Genomic DNA, 22,971 nt, shown 5'->3' with positions numbered 1-22,971 from the left:
CCAATGTGGATATCATGTGACAATCTTCAGCGGCCTGGGTTTTGGGACAAAAAGGATGTTTCCTATGATGTTTGACAGACGTAAGATTGCATCAGTTGTGTAAAATAACTGCGGGTGTCCTACCATGCGACCAAGCTCGTGGATACGGGTTAGAATATAGCCATAAACGCTAACATTTACCTCCGCTATGTATACAGTACAGTGTTTTGGGGGGGGCCACAGGGGAACGGCAACGTGTCACAGTCGAGCATATTGACGGCTGAGGATGTCCATATGTTAATATGTTAACACGGCCAAAAAGCTGTGTCAGATGTAAATGTTTGCTAAATCATTTGGAATGAAGGTGAAGTTCAGTGGCTACTTGATGATGATGATGATATACTTTTATTCACATTTATAGATGGATGTTCATGCAATGAAGCAATGACACTTTGTTTTCTTTTAATGATTTGGAACTTTTGGTTACCCTCCTTACATTTTTTTTTTTTTTTTTTTTTTCCAGTTTGATATTGACATCATGAAACAGTGTTTAAGCCGTGACAGCATGTCTCCCAAAGAAAGTGGACATAATTTCTGCATCTTTGGTATACAAAAAAAAGTCATTGTATTTAGAATATTAAGGCTAGGTGTTGGGTTGAGGTACTTAATACAGTATTGTCATACAAACTGTATTTTACCATAATTTTACTGTATTTTCATTAGAATCATGAGTTTATCAAGTAATCCCATCTATTTTCTTAAATTCTACTACATTTTCTGTGTTCTGCAACTCTTGTCATTTTAATTCATGTTAATAGTTTAATGAATTAACAATGTGATTTTATTCACAATTATAAATGCCATAAAGAAAATTACACTTCATTGTTTTAATGATTTTAAACGTATCGTAAACCCTGGCAATTTATACGGTTTGTACCCCAACAATTTAGAATAACTGACAGTGATTATTTTGGCCACTTAATGAATTTATTTAATTTAAATTTAAATTAATTTTAAGCATCTCCTGTGCAGTCAGTATGAAACAGAGGTCAGGAATGATACATTATTGACAACATTAAACTTTCTTACAACTCAAAAGTAGTCTCCAAATGTACTGGATAGACATGGTGACAAGAAGGAATTTGATTTTACATTTTTAAAGGGTGGGTATTTGGTTGGCATAATTTATATTTTGCCACAAACATGACGTTTCACCATAGTTTCGCTGTTACATCAGATTTATTTGGTTTTCATTATTTAAGTTAGACATTTTCTACCTTCTGCTCAATTTAAGAATGGTTCTTGTTGTCGTTTAGATTCATGTTAAGAGTATAATGAAAACACAAAATGCTTTTATTTGCATTTATGGATGGATAAATGATCATGCCTTACAAAAACGAGTCTTCATTGTTAATGATTAATCATTTAATGATTTTTAAAACTTTTTGTGCCCCTGCCAACTTTTTTCGTTTTATTTCTCAACAATATAAAGTGGTCAATGGTGATTGTTTAGGTCATTTATGTAGATTTGAGCATGTCCAATACGCTCAGCTCGGATTCTGAATTTTATGACTTCCAGGTCGCTCTTTTGACTTCATTGGTACCGCCGTAGTTTAATAATGATTCTGAATTACACAATTTTGTAATTTTGTAATCTCAAGCAGCAGTTTGACAAATAAAAACAATTCTACAAAAAGTAGGCCAAGTGCTTTCTAACCCTTTATTTCCACTCCCAGTTAAACAAAAACTAAACAAAACAAAGACAATTACATGTGTATTTAACCCAACAATCTGCTATCTAAATGCTAACACACAATGCGAAACGCTATTGACAGGCTAATAAAACTAGCATAGATGTTGCAGTCAGATATTTGAACACAAACATGCAGCAATAACCCATGTAGACAAGCAAAGTAATATTCAAAGGCATATTTTCTTTATCCTCTGTGACTAATATTTCTGCAGCTTCCAGAGCAGTTGCAACAGTCTTCTTCATGTGTATATATATGTGTATGTAGCTTTTGTAAAGCCCCCTGGTGCCCAAGGGGTGAACACTAGCATTATCAGCACAATGAATTTACTGCATGAAATCATGGTTCCAAAAACTGTTTAATTCTTTACATTTGTTTTTATTTAAGTGAAATACTGTAGAGTGCCATTTTTCTTATTGACAACACGTTACAAAAATTCTTGTTGGTCTTATGGGAGATAGAACAACCTAATGGCGTTTCCATTCGTTTCCGTGTGGACAGATGGTTTGAGATGCAATTGCTTTTAGTTAGGAGCATGGTCACTGAACAAATGAAACTTGTGAGTCAGGGTACCACTGTACTCCCAAAACACGCTCTTTTAATGTTGTCTCTTGATCTTCAACATCCTCTGCCTAACCGCTCCGGAATGTCTCATTGGGATCTATGAAAGATGGCAGCTCTCAGCTTGCTCCATTGCACCTGGGTTGCAACTGTCAGATTTATGATTTCATATACTAAAGAAAGTATATGGCCAAGGTCACGATAAAAGGTGGGCTGATCAATATCTGAATGAAAAACCATTGAGGAGGTCCCCCCCTTCCACTTTCTCGCAAGGTGCAATATGTGCTGTGTATCGATTGTCAGGGGCCAGTAGTTAGTCAAAGGCTATCTCCTTTGACTAACACCTTCACCCTCCTCTTCCTCCTGATAGAGTGGTGCACTCAACCGCAGCTGTAATTACGCCCAGGCACCAGCAGGTCATTTATTTTGCCGTTTGCGCCCCTCCCAAAATGGCCTTTATCTTGGGAATCCAGCGCTCCCTGCTACCGCTGAGGAACAAACAGGGACACGTAAAGAAGGATGAGCCTCAGTGTTTACTGCTTTTGATATCCAGAAAGCAGGTATCGCCAAAGAGTATGACTGTTCCAAAACGCAGCAAAATAGTTTTTGTTTCAGATAGAGAACATTTTGAGATGCAGTACATGTGGTTCATATTTATTTTTTAAACATTTTTAATTTGTTGATGCTGAAATATAATGAGGGCCCAAGCGCCGATTTGTGTGAAGGCCCTCTTGGAATTGATACTATTATTCTTCTGACAAACGACTAACTCTTTAGTGGGCCTCCATATTCATGAAAACACCAATTTTTGCAAGCACATGTATCCTAGTGACAATGTATGTGTTTTAGGGGCCCCAAACACCAATTTCACCCATGACATAACATTGGGTGGACATGTCGATCATAACAGAACACACGAAAAAGTCTAAAGGATCCATCCCTGAAATCAAATGATAAGTTGGCCATTTTGGTTTGAAGAAACCATTCTGGGGATAAAGTCCATGAAAATGGGGCCTGGAAAGTTCGAACAAATAAACCTCTGACACCAGATCGGCCCATCGACACGAAATTGGGTTGGCATTTCTATCTAACGGAACACGAGAAAGTCTCGAGGGTCCATGCATGAAAATCGACAAGAAATTTGCTTTGAAGCTTCCATTTTTGAGTGAGTTTCAAGGGCTTGTACTTTGACCAACTCCTATGAGGGAATTCACCCAAATGAGCCCCGGTTATAAGCAAGTAGCCCAGACAGATGGCTGAGGCTAAATGGCGAAGCTTTTTCTTTCTTTTTCGGGATTACATTCAAATCAGTTTCCTATTTACCGTCGCCCAATCTTTTCTTGTGTCAGAACATATCCCACAACACATTGTTTTTTGATGTTTTTTGTTGTTCAGATTGTGGTCAAATTTGGCTTATTTATAGCAGCACTTAAGATGTTAACATGGACCAAAAGAGGTATTTCATGCTTCAATTTTGATGAAGTTATGGCATTTTTGATGACGTTCAATGTTATTCAGTCTTGTACTTTTACATATCATTACGTGTCATAAACAATAATACAGCAGGGTTGTATATTTCTTGTTTTTATCCCCCCCGAGCGGGTTGTCCCCATCTAACCTTGAGCTCCTCCCCTGTTTTTTGTCTTACTTTTCGGGGTGTGACGGACACGCAGGGCTGCGCCGTCAGATTAGTCACCGCCGTTCAAGAGCATCTCTGAAAGCTGGAGGTCAGGGGATTATTAAAATGGGCCAGTAATGGCAGAATTATGCAACCTGGGTCCGGCGGATGGCCCTCATTACCCGGCGGCGGTGTTGATAAATGGCCATAACAGCCTGTTGTCAAAAACACGGGGGTGAAAATGTGACGCTACATCAAAAATACAGATGGTGCCACTTCAGCACGGTCTGTAGTCGCGATTAATTGTCATCTTTTTCACGGGATTGGAAACTACGTTTTGCTGACTTTGATCAATATTTACTACGTAATGTTTCAAACATCACCGTTTTGATTCATGATAAAATAGTCATGATAATTATTGCGTAATTGTCCGCCTATTTTGACATTCCGTTTTTACTGATTGTAATTGCTGCTAATTGTAAAGGTGCACATTAAGCTGCTGATAATTAGGGCTCAATTTGCATCCTTTCATTTAGTAGCGGGGTACTTGTGGAGCCCCTTAGGGTCCCACCCAGGGGAGTGCTTTGATCCGTACAAGCTGCTTGGATGCAACGTCACTGCCTCTTGTTTCAATCCAGAGTGCTTTTTGAAACCTCTCGGATTAATTGGAGTTAATTGGGAGGAGTGGCTGCTGGTTATCCTGTGTGTTCAAAAGTATACAGAGTCACCAAAACTAAGTAAAATAATTGTTTAAGCCTTTTCTTGCAATAATATAGAACTATTTTGTACAAAAAAGGCTCCTAATGTTTACTGCTTTAAAACAATGGGAGAACATTACATTTTGTCAGAACGATTAGAACGGGAAAAAAAGAGAGTTGTACAATTTCCCACTAAATTCTCATATTTATTCCACTGATTCAACTGCAAGATGGAAAATATAAATGTCTAGAGAGAGTCTCGGCCCCGCCTGGGTGGAGTTTGCATGTTCTCCCCGTGCCTGCGTGGGTTTTCTCCGGGCACTCCGGTTTCCTCCCACATCCCAAAAAACATGCATGCTAGGTTAATTGAAGACTCTAAATTGCCCGTAGGTGTGAATGTGAGTGCAAATGGTTGGTTGTTAATGTGTGCCCTGGGATTGGCTGGCAACCAGTTCAGGGTGTACCCCGCCTCCTGCCCGATGATGGCTGGGATCGGCTCCAGCCCTCCCGCGACCCTTGTGAGGAGAAGCGGCTCAGAAAAGGGATGTTTTACCTCGTCTTCAAAGAAAAGTGAATAGGGTGGAAATACATAATTGAAGGACTGTTCTGGGAAAGGTCTGCATCAATGGAAAGGAATTTCGACTCACTCGCTTTCGTCTCACTGTGTTCTCTTTGCTTTTCTTCAAAACAGTGAATGAGGGAGCTGTGGTGAAGTATGTGGACATTTTAGTAATGGCGTATTTCATTAAAAAAAACACCACAAATGACTTAGGCTACAGAATGTTCATTAAAAGTGGGTCGTCTTTCCTCGTCGTTGCCTTCGCTTAGTAAAGTCTGCGCCTTTCACGACAGTTTAAACCGCGCCGTTTTTCATAAAAACGACTGTCATTAAACAACTTCAGCATCAGAAACACAAAAGTTCAATAAATGTCATATGTCATGTCATATGTCTTATAATGACACCCCACTGACCACTGTGAGACAGACAACTTAGTACCAGAAACGGCAATAAAAGGTTTATTAATACAAAATAAGAAGCCTTTCAAGGTTGCAGCAGATGCCAAGTGGTGTCATTTCGAAGCCAGTATAGTCTTTGTGACCCTAACATTACCTCATCTCCCAATCATTAGCGAAGGTGAATTAACATACACATATACATATATAGATGTTCTCTTTAAAGTAGCATGGAGGAAAATCACCCGGCTGGGGCTTAATCACAGCAAACAATCTCAGGCGGGAAGGGGTTTGCTCTGTTTGTTTATTTATGCATTTATCTTTTTAATTTGAGACGGGCGACGACTCGCTGGAGTGCCGGCTCTTTGTCAAAAGAGCGTGGCAGTGATCGCTCCACATGACAAATCCTCAATCTCGTAGTTTCTGCCCAACACGCGCTTTATGCAAATGACGGCAAAAAAATGATCCCCCCCCGCGCTACACGGTGGCGGCATTTGAGCAATTTGAGGGGTGCCGCCAATAGCGAGCGGCATTAATGTCAATAAGAGAGGGGCAGGAAATCCTTGCCTCTCATTGAACTTACAGGCAAATTAATTTAGTGGAAAAGGTTATGTATGACTGTTTGTGCCCAAGTGCAGTCACTTGTGGTGATATATGAAAGCGCCTTCGCTAGCTCGCTGGGAGAAAGGTCATCTCGTATCATTTACATAGCATCGACATTTGCCATACTCACTCACACGTTCAGGAATGGAAGCAAAAATATTTCATGGCGTTTAAAAGAGCATTTTGCCAATCTTGCATGACAAATATTTTGTCTTAAACACACTGAAAAGGCCACAGGGGGACATTGAAGAATCACAATGCATTTATGTTTAATGCCAGCAGTTTTTCATTGACAAAAAGCAATTGTGCCATTAAAAAATCAGTTGTAAGGGGAAGAAAGAAAAAAAAAAAACTCCAGACACCAGTATAACCAATCAACATGGAATTGGGTGGACGAGTCTATCATAACAGGACGCATGAAAAAGTCTCAAAGACCCCTGCCGAAATTGAACAGGAAGTTCGATATTTGGGTTTGAAGCAGCCACTTCTGTTGCACATTCCATGAAAAAAAGGCCTGCACTGTTTAAATCAGCCCCCTGACTGATCCACATAAAATTGGGTGGCTATGTCTATCGTAAGAGGGTACAAGAAAAAGTCGCGAGGATCCATGGCGGAAGTCAGCCATTTTGGTTTGAAGCAACCAATTTGGGGACAAATTCCAGGGCTTGCTTGTACTTTGACGATCTCCATCTCGCGAATTTGTTGTTCTAAGGCTACTTTGTCACATCCGGCACAGGGTTCCTTGAATCCGTAAGGACAATGAGCTTTTCTCTTTGTCTTGTGAGGCTTAAAAAAAAAAAAAAAAAAAATACTGTAGAAGAAGTGCGTTCTGTCTAGTTGGAATTGTTGTCTCTGTGCATTAGTGATTAAATCTGAGCAGCCCAGACAGGGACGTGTATCCGGCTATGGTTCATCATCACAATTTCCCTTCTGTGGTAGCATTTCGTGTATCTTAGACACCTTCTTTTTTTTTTATTTTTTTTTATTTATTTTTTTTTAATAAATATAACAGTGTGTCCTGTTCTACATACATCAATGCTAAACTGAGACTGTATAAATCTGCCCTTTTCCTTGCTGTATTTAGATCAGAGTGGCTTAATGAGAAGGCTGTCCAGCCAGACACCTTTTATGAGTGGACTAATTAGTAATTACACAAAAGTGGTCTGCGTGATCCACCACACGTTGGCCCCCCTTTTGTTATTTTAATTGTTGTTATTTTGAAGCACGATGACGGCGGCGGCGCAGCAGTAAATCGTGCCAAGGACACGCCCGAGCGGGATGAACGAGCGCTGAATAATTGATCGCCTTTGCGGAAGCGCAAGGGGTCGAGGTATCTTTCATGCTCCACGTCATTAGGACCCCCATTGTCACCCCCTTCTCGCCCGACACTGGCAGAAGTCCCCCCGCCTCCCCTCTTTACTATCCTTCCGATGACTAATTACTCCAGCTCACCACTTCGCCCTCTTGTTGGATTAATATGCATTGTGGAAGGTGCATATAGGACACCCCCAAACTCCCCCCACTACCTCCTTTCGGGAGAGATGAGAGACATGTTGTGTCCCGGTCTAGAGCGCAGTAATTATTTTCCTTACATGAATACCATCGCAGGCAGAATGATGAAGTGCGCACACTATCGCAGGGAAACACACTGCAGGCACACACATGAAAGGTTCAAGACCCAAAATAGTTACTGGCGAGAGAAGCGGGGTATAACCTGGACTGAGTGCCATTTACAGTGTTGCCTCGAGGTACAAGTGACCCGACATAGGTTTTAGAGATATGAGCTGTTAATAGGCCGCTTTTTTGCTTTGACTTACGAGCTCTAACTTGCGATACGAGCGCTGTATGGTGGCAGTGAACTCAACTGCACAATAAGCAGCTTTTTGGCAAATAGTTAATAATTCTTCCAAAAAAAGTGTCAAGCTGTTTGTCATTCCCACTTGACGTTTACTGTCAAGCTAAACAAAACTAAACACATATAGTTTTAAACCCACATAGCTTTGCCTTATGGACGGACCGCTTACCCTAATGCTAACAAACAATGCAAAACACAATTGACATGGTAACGGGTTAGCATCGATGGTTGCAGTTTGAGAAGAAGCACATGTTTGGACACAAATGATGGAGCAACACATTTAGACAGATAATATGCTCTAACTATACTCACTGGCATATATTATTTATCCTCTACAAAATCGTTTTAATAATGATGATTACAGCATCTTACTGAGTCACTGTACAGTAGTTGAAGTCGTAGAAGAAGTCTATTCTTCTTCGTCTGCATCTGCATGACTGTACAGTATTATACTGTCTCCTACTGGCAAAGACGGTGGGCACACCAAAAGGAGTGGCACAATGAATTGGATTGCAGCATTAAATCATGATGCACAAACTGTTTGATTCTTTACTGTTTAATTATGTGATTACTCAGTCTTTCATGAAGTAGAATATAATATTATTATTATTAGAGTGCTATTTTTTGGGGGGTGGGGGCAGGGATGGATAAATGGCATTTCCTTTCATTTCAATGGGGAAAGATGGTTTAAAATACAAGCGTGGTCACGGAACGAATTGAACTTGTATTTCAAGGCACCACTGTACTCTCATTATAAAGCTGCTCTGCAATACAATAGAGCTATATTGTGACGGGGTAATAATAGTGAGTTGAAACCTCGCTGATTTTTTTTGGGTGAGAGAAGCGGTGTACAACCTTGACTGGTTACTATTGAATTGCAATGCACAAGAAACAAACATGGACTATTTAGAGTTTTTAACTGTGAGGCAGGCTTGTTAGCCCATAATCTACTGTGCTGCCCCACTGAAGCCAGGAATTTTCAGCCTTTTTCCCTGGTTGCTGGTCTCAAAGTCAACCTGCGAATATGCCTGACGTCAACTTTATCAGTGTTTTACTGAGCAGCCAAGACACTTGACTTCTCCCGCCTTGTTTCGTTGAAGGTAATTGTCCCTGTCTGAGAAGTATTTGAATACATTGCCATATGTCGTTGCATCATGTCCTGTTTTTGCTGGTTTCTGTGTAAAGGATGGATACATGCAGTACCACTGTGTCTAGGAATCCGATAGAACAGTTTACCCGACCCCTCTCCCCCGTGTCAAAATGGCGCCACGCGTCTGTCAGTCATCAGCCATAAGATAGGATTACTTTATTAGTCCCACAATGGGGACATTTTTTTTATCCATCCAATTTTCCAAATCCAAATTGGCATCCATGAACCTTAAATTAAACCTTTGCTGACTAACAAATCCTAAACTTTGTTTTCTATTCCACCTTAGCTAACAGTCTGGCCTTCGTGGAGGTCTTTATAATTTTATCCATAAGTTTCATGCATCATTATGCCGTTTTACGCTTTCCCCCCCCCGCCCCCCCCCCCCCCCTTCTCTCCAAAACAGACGTGAATGTTTTTAGAGGCCCATTTTGGAGAAATTGTTGTCATTTTCTCCCGCAAAGCTGTTTTAAAGGCCACAGTGTGATCGTTGCTATTAGAGAGGAAGATTTGTGAGGCGCTGGCAGCTGGGGGATAAAGCACCCCGGGGTTCCTCCATCAGCCGCTGCACCACTAAAACCATAAACCGTGTTCCCCTGCACACACCCACAGCACACACTTGACATTACTAGTTTGTGAAGTAGCCTACATTTTTATTTCATGACTGTTTTCCAGTCTTAGTGACGTATAGGTAGAAAATTGTGTAGAGGGGTGTGTCAACTTTTTAACATTATTTAATGTCCTATAATATACTGTAAGTGTTAAAAAAAAAATAAAAAGCTTCCTATTAAAAATGAAATAAAACATAACTACTCACCCCTTGATGATCTGTGCTGTACAGGTTGGAAATTGTGTAGAGGGGCTTGCTGAAGGGTCACAGGCACCTTCCTGGTCCATGGAAGATGCCCGGCCGGCCAGGCTGTAAAGGTTCTGCAAAATTCTTAAACACCACACCGGCATTTCATGTAAAACGTACTATTATTTCCACGCAACTTCACAAAGATAAGATGTCAGAAATGGAAGCAAGGTATTTTTTTTATTTTTATTTTTTGGCCAGTTTTGAAGGCTTCATTGCCTCATTTTGTAGCCTGTCGCAGAGCAGGCTTGGTGCTTGAGAATCACCAGTAGCGATAAACAAATTCCTTGTGTGTTTTTTGGACATACTTGGCAAATAAAGATGATTCTGATTCTGAAATGTAGCTTTTGTTTTTCCTTGAAAGTTGTCAGCCAGTGCTTCTCAAACTTTTTACACCAAGTACCACCTCATTACTATCAATCAAATGCTTGGCTCTCCAAGTACCAGCATCATTACCAACAATAAAATAAAGTAGTGTAGTAGACTCTAGTGTTCATCAAAAGTAAGTACCACCATCATGGCCAACATTAAAATAGAGTAGTGTAGTAGGCCCAAGTGTTCATCAAACATGTGGCAGAGGTTGTTTTGTTTTTTTTCCAAAGAAGAATATTTCATATCGTCAGCCACTGTAACATTATGTACAGTCTGAACATTAACATTGTGCTTAAATAAAAGGAAATACAAAAAATATACTTGATTTGATTAAATACTGCACATATTTATTTTCCCTACATGCTTGAAAAGAAACAGTTCTAATGTAAAAAAATAAATGTGTTTTACTTCAAAGTTAAATACAACTGAACTGTACTAACACCTACAACACTTTGAGAATCACTGTTGTAAGCTCTTCTTCCATCTCATTATTTGGCCTGTTCTCCTTTCCATATAAATATTTGTGTTCATATTTCCTTACTTATGGGCTTGCTTTCCCCCCCCCCCCCCCCCCCTACCGTTTACAGAGACATAGGCAGATGCTCCTGATTTTCAAATTAAAACTTATTTCAGACTCTAATCAATAAAATATTTTTTGTTCAGTCTCTTTGTGTGAGCCGGTACCAAATGTTTCAGGGATGGGTACTGGTCCATGGCCCAGTGGTTGGGGACCGCTGTTGTTAAGGCTTTTAAGAAAAAGGACGCACAATGCCGGCTTTATGGGCCATCCCCGAGCCCGAGTGCCGGGCCCGGGTTGTAGCACGCTGGCTGGGTAATTGCTAACACATGTGCTTGTACCTCTTTCTGTCTCGCTGCAGCCGGCCCAGGGAGTTTTGGCGCCTGGACTACTGGGAGGACGACTTAAGACGGCGACGCCGCTTCGTCAGGAACCCCTTCGGATCCACCCACTCGGAAGCCACGCTCAAGGCCGCTGCTGAGCACGGTGAGTCGGCTTGCTGGTAGGTGGTACTTACCGTGGTAAATCCACTTGTGATGTGAGCGGAAACAGGTTTCAAAATGTTTATTCTTCTGTTTCTTTGCTGCAAAACAGTGGCTTGTGTCAGTGGTAAGTAACATTTCTACTACCTTTTTACTTTCTAAATATGCATTTGGGATTAGTGTGGCTCAAAGTTAGTCATTTTGAGGTGTACAATTATGTTAAAGAAGACATGCATTTCTCCCCCCCCCCCACAATTTAGAACAGTTCTCAGGTGTCTTAACATGTTTGTGGTATGCTTTTGTCAAAATACACAAAGGATCAGGAATTACAGCATACTTTACAGCCTACTTTTTGGTTAGAGCTGGAATTAGCCAGTTGCCAGGGCTCACACCTAGAGTACAAACTGAACCACATGTAAGCCCCCATAAAGACACTGAAAAGATGGGTGAATGGATATTTTCACTGGTGGAGGAAGCATTTCATCACCAAGCCGCCAAATTACACGTTGTCAATTAGTGTGCGGAAATTTGCATGTGGCATATGCAACATCACCAAACACGAATAACGCCCCACCACGTTGACACCTGCTCCTTATCAGATGATAAAACTGTTGGAATCTGGGCATCCAAAGCTAAATGCAGCTCTGCTTACCTTTTGGTTTTGACAAGATTTTTGACTGTAGTCTGGCTGCTTGAAATTGGCAGATGTTCGCCAAGCCTAGCTGCTAAGACATGAGTGGAGAAACTGTGTGACTATTGAATATATATTTGATCTCAAAGCTCCACACGTTCCAGAAAAAAAGGACGAGAGTCGACAGGAAGACAATCCAACACACGCAAAGGAAATTGCTTTAAAAACAACACTAACTATTATTAAATATGTTGATTTATATATTATTTATATAATTTGATGATGGCATCACTAAGTAAGAAGGATCCTTTTCCTGCACAGTGTTGTTTTGCTTTATCAGGTAGGGCACTGCCCCTCTTAACATTTCAACAGGATTGGCCACTCGACTGTGAATTGTGTCTCCTCGTCGCGTCACACATTTGCCACTTGTTGCCTGGTAGAATTTAATTTTGGATCCCAAAGGTCCATTTAAAATCGGTAGTCCTGCCGTAAATAGCAGCAAAAGGACAGGTAGAAACGGCAGGAACACAATCTGACACACATGCAAAAAGGAAATTACTAAATAGATGCACACTAACTTTTATCAAACATGTTTCTTTATATATGGAATAGATCACTTGTTGCCTGGCAGAATTATATGTTTGAAATCAGTAGTGCCACAAATAGCAGGACCGTGGGAAGGCAACAGGAATGTAATCTGACACGCGACAAAGAAAACTTCTCAAAATGATGCTTTTATCAAACGTTTTAATTTATGCACTGGGTAGACTACTTTTTGGTAAATAAAATTTAATTTTGGATCCCCAAGTTTCATTTGAACTTGCCGGTTCTGTGACAAATAGCAGAAGAGGACGGAGTGCAGTGACGGGAACATAATCCGACACACACAAAAGCAACACTTTAACCAACGTGGGTCTTTATATACGAAGTGGATCACATTTCTTCACAGAATGTAATCTTTAATCCCAAAGTTCAAGTTAAACTTGGTAGTAATACCAGAAATCTCAGAAAAACAATAGGGAGATATGGCAGAAGCACAGGTTGACCTGAAGTCCAAGTATTTTTTTTATTACGATATGACTTTATTCTGAAAAACAACCTCACTTTTCCTCCCTAGTCCTTTGGCTTTCCAGAATTTGACACCCCTCCTTACACATCAGGTTTTGCCATTTTTGCCTGGCTTAACCACACCAATCAACCAAAGAGGTCGTTTCTGGGCCTGTAAGCCGCACAAGCCTCTTTGGGGGGAAAAAAAACACCACCGAGGACCTGTGGCAGGTGCGAGCTCCCTCCATACGATTTCCATCTCAGAGCAATAAGATGTCAAAATGTGGCCAGCCGCATTTGTGTCGCATTTCCGGCATAACACAACAACATCGGAGGAGTAAAACTAGCCCAGTACGCTACCACCCGTCCTGGGAATATATCATTAAAATAACTTTATATAAATAAATTTTTGTTGTTGTTGTTGTTTTTTGTTTTTTTAGCCCCCCCTCCCAATCCAGAACCCCTCCTCCCAAATCCAGCATCCCCCCCGCCCCGATGTAACCTTTCGTCTTGTTTTTGCCGACCCGACATTTGTTGCGGAAGTGCGACTGGAGATGAGAACGTCGGGCGCTGGTTTCCAAGCACGGAGCGCAAAGGTCATATCTGGCTGTAATTATGTTCATCACGCGCAGAGGATGACTGGGAGGTGGAGTGAGAGGGGGTGGTGAAATGAAACGCACCCTCTCGCTTCCTAGGTGATAGGGATGGACCTAAACCTGAATTCAGATTTTTAAGAGTTTGTGGGATTTGTGCATTACGAACAACTGTCGTCATTCATGGCGTGCCAAGATGGTCGCAAGACTGCCGGTAAATCAGAGTCAGCTGTTTACGTCTGGAAAGTACCACCTCGCCACGGCCGAGGGGGGAGGTCGTGAAGACTAATGTCTCTGTTCTGGTCATCAACTAATTTTTGACAATTTAATCGCAGTACCAAGAAAAAAGTGTAAGTTAGCCGCTTTGCCTATTGCAGCCCGTCAAATCCATGCTATTTATAGCTTGTCTAGCGTGGTGATGGTTTATGGCCGGCCTTCATTTTTGGGTCATATTCACATTGAATCACAATTTTTTTGGAGCATTCAGAGCTTTTTTTCATTTAAAAAAATAACACAAACATTATCAAATTGCTTTTTGTGTTTTAAATCCGAAAATCGAGAAATATTCTTTCATGTTTGTTTTGCATTCAAATTAAATGCGCATTGATTTCAGGTTTTTTCATCAGTTTTAGTGTAAAAGTAATAGTAGGCTAATTCTAAATAGGCTAAATTATTTATTTAAGCATTTCTATTGTAATTTTTTTTTTTTTTATTTTATTTTCAAAATTATATTTTCTCACTATATTTTGGTTATTTTAATTTTATTTAACTTAACATCAACAACACGTAACTCTCTTGACTAGATTTTAATAAGGGTATAAGTTATAACTGTATGTAATGTAAATGTAATGTTAATAAATTGGAATCTTAAAAATGTAATTGATTACACCTGTAATATAGGGGATGACTTGATTTTAATACAATAATACCATATATTTTTAAAATCCCAGTACATTCTTTTTGATATGAAATACTACTAAATTGTGATATTTAACAGGTTGCATGGTAGCGTGCAGTTGTTTAGGGGGAGGGTGGGGGTGTGAGGGGGGAGTGTGGGGGTGCGTTTTCAAGTGAAAAGCGTCAAATTTGAAATCCATCTCTGTTTTGGAACCCCCCCCCCCATCTCTCATGCCCACTGGCCTAGTGTGAACACACAGTCATGTGGTACGTATTAGGGCTCGGGGGGGGGGGGCAGGCAGTGGTAGTAATTTCAGCACTGCTAACTAAGGAATCCTCCAGGGAGGCCTAATTACAGGAAGAGCATTCTAAATATCAGCCGGCTGCATATTTTCCATGACGAGATTTTTTTTTTTTTTTTTTTTTTTTTTAACGGGCCCCGACTCTTCAAAGACGCACATCGCAGCTGTGCATTTTATTTTTTATTTTTTTTAAATTCTATTTATTTTTATTTTGTTTTATTATTATTTTTATTTTTTTTACTTGGTCCGTCTTCAAGGTGTTGATAGAAGGCAACATAACAATGTTTTGCTGACTGGCTGGATTAAAAAGGATTACACACACACACACACACACACACACAGAAGCAGCAGCATCATGTTTGTGTACATGTACGGCATGGGAATGTTTAGCACGTTAGCATTTTCATCTGGCAGTGAGAATGAGTGGAGTGTTTGTGTTGCAGTCGTAGTCCTGTTTCAATGTAGGTGTGATGTCAGTATGGTAGCATGTAGAGCTGCAGCGCTTTGTGCATTGCTGTCACATATAATGACAAATCCATGTATGACTTTCACATACAGGGGATATAAATATCTGCACACTGTTTTTTGTGATATTCCAAAATGAGACCAAGATACATAATTTCAAAACTTTTACCACCATTAATGTGACCTATAACCTGCACTACTCAATGAAGTGTCCCGTGGGGAAGTTAATATAACTGATGGCTGCACAAGTATGCACACCCGATAAAAATTATGACTGTGAATCACATTCGAACTGAGGCTAGATGGGAGTCAGCACACACTTGTCACCATTTGAAATTGCTCCGATTAACCGCAAATAAAGTTCAGATGTTCTAGTAAGCTTTTCCTGACATCTTTTTGTATTGTAGGAGAAGCCTGAAGGTTTTGTGCTAACACGGACTGCTATTTGAAACGATTCATACTTCCCTCCACCTTGTATTATTATTTTATCTTTTGTGTACGGCACTTTTTTAAATTATTATTTATTTTTTTAACAGCTGCACCTGTTGTGAAAGCGCTATATAGGTAAAGCTTTAGTTGAGTTGACTAAGGTCAACGTTCTGGCTGAAGAAAAACAGCCCCAAAGCTTGATGCCACCGCCACCATGCTTCACTGTAGCTCTGGTGTTCTTTTGCTGATGAGCAATGCTGTTTTTGAGTCAAATATACCTTTTGGAATAATTGCCAAACTGTTCAACCTTAGTTTTATCGGACCATAACAAAATCAGCCCAACACGTGGGAAAATGGGTTCACAAAAAAACCTGGCATTTTAACAGGGGTGTGTTGACTTTTTTTATTTCAGGTGTCTTTGACATGCTTTCGTCAAAATACCCCAGTAGCTTTGTACTTCCACATGCAATTAAAGGCATTTATATATTCGGGGGGTAATTGCACTTTTTCTTTTCCATTTTTTTGGGAGTAATGTCATTCACCCCTTCATATTATTGCCATAAGATTGAAGCAAACAAATCACTAAAGATAAATTATTTGGAATGTATTATTGTATGTAGATCAGAGGAAAACCAATAAAAACTGAACCCAAGTTTGGGAAAACGTTGCTTCATGTAATGTGTTATTGATAAGAAACTGTGCAGGGAGATAAACATATCAACCTTCCTTGATGGTTAAATTTGCACAACTCTTTATTTTTCATTTTAATTGTTTTTTGTAACATTTAAAATATTTTCTTGTATTTTATTTGACTTTTTCTTCTTTTTTTTTTACACTTAGTTTTAGAAAAAACTCATTTGTCAGTTTGTGTATAAATTATTTTGTTGTGAGTTCTGTTATTTATTTTGCATTTAATTTCTACAGTTTATAACTATAAATTTATTTTAAATTTTTTGTTTTTCAGTATTTTTTTATTTCAGTTTTAGTTTGGCCACGTGTACACTGAAACAAGCATTTGATTTAAAAAGTTTTTTTTTTTTTCCAAATTCCATTTAATTGTATTTATTTACATTTTTCAACATGGGAACAGTGAAACATTTACCTATCCCCCGCCAACAATGTTTATCTTTTAATGGTGAATATGTGAAGTTAACAGTCCCGTTATGTCCTACAGGGAAAGAGGCATTTGTGAGTTGGCAGCCTGTTACAAAAGCTCTACGTTTCTCATCAATGTGTACTTTTCCCACCCTTTTTTGTCATTTATTTATTAGTTGTTTTTTTTTTACCCGCACCATTCTTTGGCGGAGAGTTTCGGCGCTTGTGGTTGCACCTTCACTGGCAGCATATTTACTAGAGCTCTGTTTACTGAGATGTGACTATGGTCGCGAAGAGCTCCCCTCCCCCACTCCACCCAAACACGAAGCAGAATGCAATATGGAGCGCAACGAGAGCTGACGCTAAAAATGTAGTAAAGTGAAGCGAGAGAGGCTACTAAACAGGATGGTACAATTGTTCTGTATGTGTGTTGCTCGCCAATGGACGACCTATCGGCTGTTAGAAAACTGCTGTTGTTTTGTTTACATTCGAACTTAAGCTCCAGCAGCCAACGCGAGTCACGTCATGCACGCTGTGATCGTGAGATTCCAATTTCAGCATCCCGGTGCCCTCATGCGGGTCAATGGAGACTTCAATATTGCTCCTCTTTCATCTACTAACAGCTTCACACATGGCACCTCCTGTAGGCTAAATGAACATGTAAAGTGAGCGCTTCAATATTTTCATTAGACATTTTTTAGTCTATGATTGTATTTTAATTCTTGTCTTTTTTCATTTTATGCACAGCACTTTGTTACAGCTGTGGTTGTTGTTTAAGTGCTTTAGACGTATATTCTGCAGTCCTGCTATTCCCTATTCCAACACTCTGTGCCTTTCCTGTACTAAATATACTCTACTAGTTATTCTCAAGGTGTGGTACACAAAAGAAACACTAAAACACAAATAAAATTCACAACTGGTAAAACATAAAATACTGTCAAACAAATTAAATGAAAACTTTGTTTTAATCCAGTACAGTATGTTTTTGTTTTAGTGTAGTTCAGTTGTATTGAACTTTAAAGTACAGTTCAATCTTTTGCATTCAATGTTTAAGAACTTTGTTTTTAAACATTTAAGTACAATTTTCATTTCACTTTGTGCAATGAATTTCAATTGAATCATGAATTACACCCCCCCAACCCCTCCATATTTAAGTGCAGTTTTAATGTTTAAACCGTACATAATGTTACATTGTCTTCAATAATATCGTTTTTGGCGAATAAAACCTTGGCATTGTTTTTGAGAAACACTCGGGCCAGCTATGTTAATACATTTTGATGTTGGTTATGATGGTGGTACATATATTTTGATCTGGTAGTTGGTGTCAAAAGTTTGAGAACCACTGTACTAAACTGTACTATATTCCTGGGTGTCTTCTTGCTGTGCAGTGTCTGAAGATGATGTGCTGAAAGGCAAGCGGTCCATCAAAAGTCAGGCTGTGGCCAACCAGAACTCTGACAGCGATGCCTCGCTGGACGCCGAAGACGACACGCTGTCGTCTCTGGAGGAGAAAGAGCTCGAAAACTTCACCGGTACGGAAAAAAGAAAATTAAAAATGGAGGGTGCTGATAGTGTTTTGTGGCAGTTGCCTAACACCATGTCTATCGTTCAACATTCATGATGTGAGCGACGCTAATATTTTGACCGTCTCATTTAGCGTGGACAACCAAAATATTTGAAACAGGTACAGCTCAAGAAATTTGAATCTATTTATTGTCGTAGTCATGCATTATATAGATGAATTAAACACTTGGGAAAGTGCTTTTTAGAGGAAAAATCTTTGCTTAATTTCTACGTTTAATTTTTTTCCCCATTGTTTCTTGTTTGTTACAGAATCTAGCTAGTTTCTAGTGATGGTGAATTTTGTTTGGGTTTTTATTTGCGATAAACTATCTTTAAAATTCATGAAATATTTCACTGTGTGTATCGTGCATCTCTATAATGAGTTTCACTTTTTGATTTGACCTACCGAACTAAATTAGGCTTTTGACACTATTCTTATTTATTGAGCTGTACCTGTACAACACCACGAAAAAGATATTGGAGGGCGCTCAATGGGGTTGCGTGCTGGTTGTCTACCACATGCAGTGCTTTCTAGTTCAACATTTATTTTGACAGCTGTTCCTAATATTTTGACCCTCTTGTGTAGAAACCCAGTAAGAAAACCTACACAGCAACATTAAAAAAAGATTTTAAAAAATCTAGTTCAGCAATATTTTTATGATGACAAATGTTCCTAATATTCTGCTCTTGTAGCTACCAATTGAACCAACATAATAGAGACATACAGAATAACAAAAACAGAGGGTGGCAGTCGGAGTTATGTAGTGGTTGTCTACCATCATGCGTTTGTAGTTTTTTTAAAACATTTTAAACAACTGTCTCTAATGTTTTGACCCTCTCATGTCACTAAATAAGATGACCAAAATATTAGAAACCCACACAGTGCCAAAAAAGACACTGGAAAGTCCTATAGTGGGTTTCCTTTGTCATCTCATCATTTCTACATGAGCCATATTTTTAGTATTGCAGTTGTACTGAGAGCTGTTCCTCATATTGTGACCCTGTCATGTAGCCACTAAACCGTATAAAAACAAAAATAAAAAAAAATCTCGGAAGACTCTCTGCCTGATGCAGTGCATGGTGCCTGGTGGCATACATAGTGGTTGTCTATAGGAGTTTTAACAATTCTGTCTGCAATAATTTGGGTTATACTTCATGTTTCTGCATGAGAGGCTCCAAATACTGGACAGACACTCGGTATCATGCAATCACAATACTAATAATAATAAACATTATTAAATGAACGGGGGGGGGGGGGGGGGGGGGAAAGCATGAACGTAAATGCACATTTTTTGTCTCATTAGGTATGGTGCAGTTGTACCTAATCAAATGGCCAAATAAGCGTGTGTATACGCACACACTTTAAATAACACTAATGCATTTGGATTATAATACAGGAAGAATTATTAAAAATGTGGACCAAAAATCCAATCGTTATTCGATCTTACACCATTTTGTCGCTCATTCACATCAAAAATACTGGTAATTAAATATTAGAGTCTTGTAATCCAATTGGCTAGTGTAATCCGCTTTATAGAGGGCTCTATTAAAATCATGCACAACGGGATTATGGTGGCTCTTTTTCAGCAGTTTTCCACTTGGTTTAAGCGAATGGATCATATACCATTTTTAGTGTTTATGTATTTCTGTGAGGTCATTGTGTGTGTGTTTTTACATACATTTGTCATACATATGAAGATGAAGCTGGATTAAAAATCTGTCAAACATTTGAAATAAAAGACACAATCGTTGTTGTTTTTTGCCTCGTTTGCATGTGGAAACATTTCGAAAAATATTGTAGGCTCTCCAATGCAATTGTTTAAAAATATATTTTGGTTTTATGTATTTTTTTTTGTTTTGTTTGATTTTCGCTAATTGCTCTATCGCTCTCACGGGATTAACTCGGTTTATTTCCACGCTTCCTTCGTACTTTAGATTTCTAACAGGCTACCTTTCGTCCTTTTTTTCCCCCCCCTTCTCTTCTCCAATTTGCACGTGTGCGCGCCCCCTCCCATGCACCCGCCTGCAGGCCCGGTGAACGTGAGCACGGCGGCCCAGCTAGTGGCTCCGGCGGCGGTGGTGCGAGGCACCCTGTCCATCACCGCCTCGGAGCTCTACTTCGAGGTGGACGAGGACGAGCCGGGCTTCAAGGCCATCGATCCAAAGGTAAACCGCCGTTATAGACACGAAGTTACATTTCGGTGCTACGTTTTCACGGGGCTTTTTCTTTTCAAACAAAAGAGCCTTAAGTTTTAGGCACAACGATTGCATTATAATATACTGTATTGCACAGGAAAATAGTCACGTTTACATTTGTAAAAGGACCCGCTGAATTCCTAAATGTAATATTTTTTTCAGCAAAACATTTCTAACACCGAAGCAAATCGAAAACAAACAAAAAAAGATTCAATTCAAAAAACGACATGACTTGATTATGAAAATATACATTTGATGGCACTTTTGTGGAGCTACAGGTTGCCCTTTTCGTTCGCTTTATGCAGTCGCGTGGATTCAAATACGTCGTGAGGTTAAAATAGATTCACACTCCCAAGTGTCAAATCAACAGAAATGCTGAATTTCAATGTGTTGTGAGGGCAAAATAACCAATTGACTAATATGTTACATAAACGTTCGAAATAATACATGTCTACTTTTAATAATGCATATTCTACTTTTAGATGTTTGATTTTTGCGCACCAGAAGCTTATATTAAAATGTTTAGTTCTTGAGTATTTTCTTCCCCCAAATAAATGAAAGCAATTTAAATCACGCCACGAGGCCTACATTTTAAACTTGCACCATTTTATTAACATTTCTTGTTTTTTTTTTCCTCTCCATGAAAAGAAAATCACCTTGGCACGTTGCTTTCATTGCATTTTTAAATAAAAGTTCTTCTTCTTCACTTGGTGAGAACATTTAAAAAGGAGAACATATCTACCTTTTCCTTCTTCTGTTGCACCATTTTTTTTTTCGCTCCAAAACCTCGAAACGGTGTTTTTCTCTTTTTTGTTGTTGTTGTTGTTGTTGTTGTTGTCATATTTATATCACAGTCAACTTGCAAAACAAAAGGAAAACAAGAGCCGGGAGTTTTTTTTTTTTTTTTTTTTTTTTTTTTTTTTTTATAACTTGTCCAAGCTCTTGGCGTTGGTGAGGATCTCCCTCGCCAGCCTCCACGTCTGCTTGGCGGCCGCCTCCAGGGCCGAGTGCGGCTTGCCCTGAAAGAGGTCCAGGTTGGGCAGGAAGTAGTGCGGGCATCTGCGGCACTGTAGGCAGGAGATGAGCTGCAGCAGGATGCCGTTGAGCCGGTCCCCCAGGCACGCCTCGTCCCAGTCGGCCTCCCTGGGATGCTTCTCGCACTCGTACAGCAGCAGCGTCTTCATGTGGTAGCTGTTGAGCGGCTGGCCGGGCAGCTCCAGGTGGCGGTCCCGCAGCGTCTTGAGCACCGACAGGCACTTCTTCCGGCAGCCGGCCATGAGCAGCCTATTCTCGGCCTCGCTGAACTGTAGCACCCACGCGTCGCTCTCGGCCGAGCTCTGCTTGCCGGTGAGCGAGTAGCACTCCTTGGAGAGCAGGTTGAAGCCCTCCGCCTTCACCTCGGCCACGCGGTTGGGCCCCGGCCAGGGGATGTGCGCCGCCGGCCACTGCGCCGCGCTCCGGGGCCAGATGCCGGTGCACTTGAATGCCGGCGTGATTTGCACCACGTAGCGCTCGCGGATGCGCAGGCGCACCTCGCTGGTGTCCGCCACCATCTTCACCACGTCGCGGTAGCTGCACTTGTCCACCGCCTGCGCCACAAGCGTCTGGAAGCGGGAGCGGATCTTCCGCGCCGACAGGTACCCGGACGCGGTGATGAACTCCACCCACAGGGACATGCTGCGCTTGCGGCCGTCGCTCAGCTTGAGCACGGCGCAGCCGGGCAGCGAGCCGTCGTCCACGAAGTTGAAGACGCCCATCTGGTTGAGGTAGAGCACCACCTCGAACTCGTTGGGCGAGGTGACCTCCATGCCCTCGTAGCGCGCGTCGATCTCGCTCAGGGAGCTGATGAAGCGCGGCTCCTGCACCTCCACCTCCTTCAGCACGTCGGACACCACCTTACACACCTCGCGGATGGTCTTGGCGATGGCGGCCTTGCGCGCCTGGCACCGCTCGCCGTGGTACTTGTTGAGCTGGTACACCAGCTTGGCCTGCGTGGCGATCATGTTGGGGCACAGGTCCGGGCCGTACGCCGGGGAGTCGCAGTAGGCCGACGGATCCAACGCTTACCGGTGGTGGTGGTGGGGGGAAACGATAAGCAACCCCCCCCCCCAAAAAAAAGTTCCTACTCCTACTTATCAGCTCTACAAAGTCCCACTTTGGTGGCGGTGGTGCTGGTGCAGCTCGCTCATGGTCCTGGTCGTCCTCCTCGGTGCACTTTTATGAATGGCGCTCCAGAGCGAGAGTGGAGGAGGTCCAGCGAGCTCCTCAGGCAAGAGTGAAGGCAGCTCGGCCCCGGTGCAGCCAATCAGCGACGGCCGACGGGGCGCGCAAGAGCGAGAAAGAGAGAGAGAGACACACAC

At 40.9% G+C, this 22,971-nt stretch overlaps 2 protein-coding genes across 12 annotated transcripts in view; one reads left to right on the top strand and one right to left on the bottom strand.

Moving 5' to 3' along the window:
• The window catches only part of lrba (LPS-responsive vesicle trafficking, beach and anchor containing), a 266,996-nt gene that overhangs the window by 136,092 nt on the left and 107,933 nt on the right, over nucleotides 1-22,971 (top strand). For 6 of the 9 annotated variants that reach the window (XM_061770952.1, XM_061770951.1, XM_061770954.1 and 3 more), the window contains 4 exons: nucleotides 11,273-11,397; nucleotides 11,506-11,520; nucleotides 18,241-18,384; nucleotides 20,445-20,581. In XM_061770952.1, the coding sequence (XP_061626936.1) occupies nucleotides 11,273-11,397; nucleotides 11,506-11,520; nucleotides 18,241-18,384; nucleotides 20,445-20,581 (421 nt within the window). The remainder of the gene's footprint in view (nucleotides 1-11,272; nucleotides 11,398-11,505; nucleotides 11,521-18,240; nucleotides 18,385-20,444; nucleotides 20,582-22,971) is intronic. The other 3 variants (XM_061770956.1, XM_061770953.1, XM_061770955.1) reach the window with 1 other exon arrangement.
• Nucleotides 185-22,971, bottom strand: mab21l2 (mab-21-like 2). Of its 3 annotated transcripts, none has more exons than XR_009788178.1 (4): nucleotides 21,354-22,971; nucleotides 11,253-11,494; nucleotides 9,984-10,106; nucleotides 185-2,779 (listed from the first exon to the last, which is right to left on the bottom strand). XR_009788178.1 is itself a non-coding variant. In XM_061770967.1 (1 exon), the coding sequence occupies exon 1, from the start codon at nucleotides 22,612-22,614 to the stop codon at nucleotides 21,535-21,537; it is 1,080 nt and encodes a 359-aa protein (XP_061626951.1). In that variant the 5' UTR covers nucleotides 22,615-22,971; the 3' UTR covers nucleotides 21,197-21,534. The 3 variants fall into 3 exon arrangements, 1 of the variants encoding a protein (XP_061626951.1); XR_009788179.1 differs by lacking the exon at nucleotides 185-2,779 and adding an exon at nucleotides 6,662-6,950; XM_061770967.1 differs by lacking the exons at nucleotides 185-2,779; nucleotides 9,984-10,106; nucleotides 11,253-11,494 and having other exon boundaries at nucleotides 21,197-22,971.

The sequence above is a fragment of the Phyllopteryx taeniolatus genome, chromosome 4 (genome assembly GCF_024500385.1).
Source record: "Phyllopteryx taeniolatus isolate TA_2022b chromosome 4, UOR_Ptae_1.2, whole genome shotgun sequence".
NCBI classification, from domain to species: domain Eukaryota; kingdom Metazoa; phylum Chordata; class Actinopteri; order Syngnathiformes; family Syngnathidae; genus Phyllopteryx; species Phyllopteryx taeniolatus.
The sequence above is the reverse complement of the archived record's forward strand: the minus strand, read 5'-3'. Positions and strand labels throughout refer to the sequence as shown.

Coding starts and splice junctions, on each gene's coding strand:
- mab21l2 (XM_061770967.1), bottom strand. CDS start 22,614: ATGATCGCCACGCAGGCCAAGCTGGTGTACCAGCTCAACAAGTACCAC.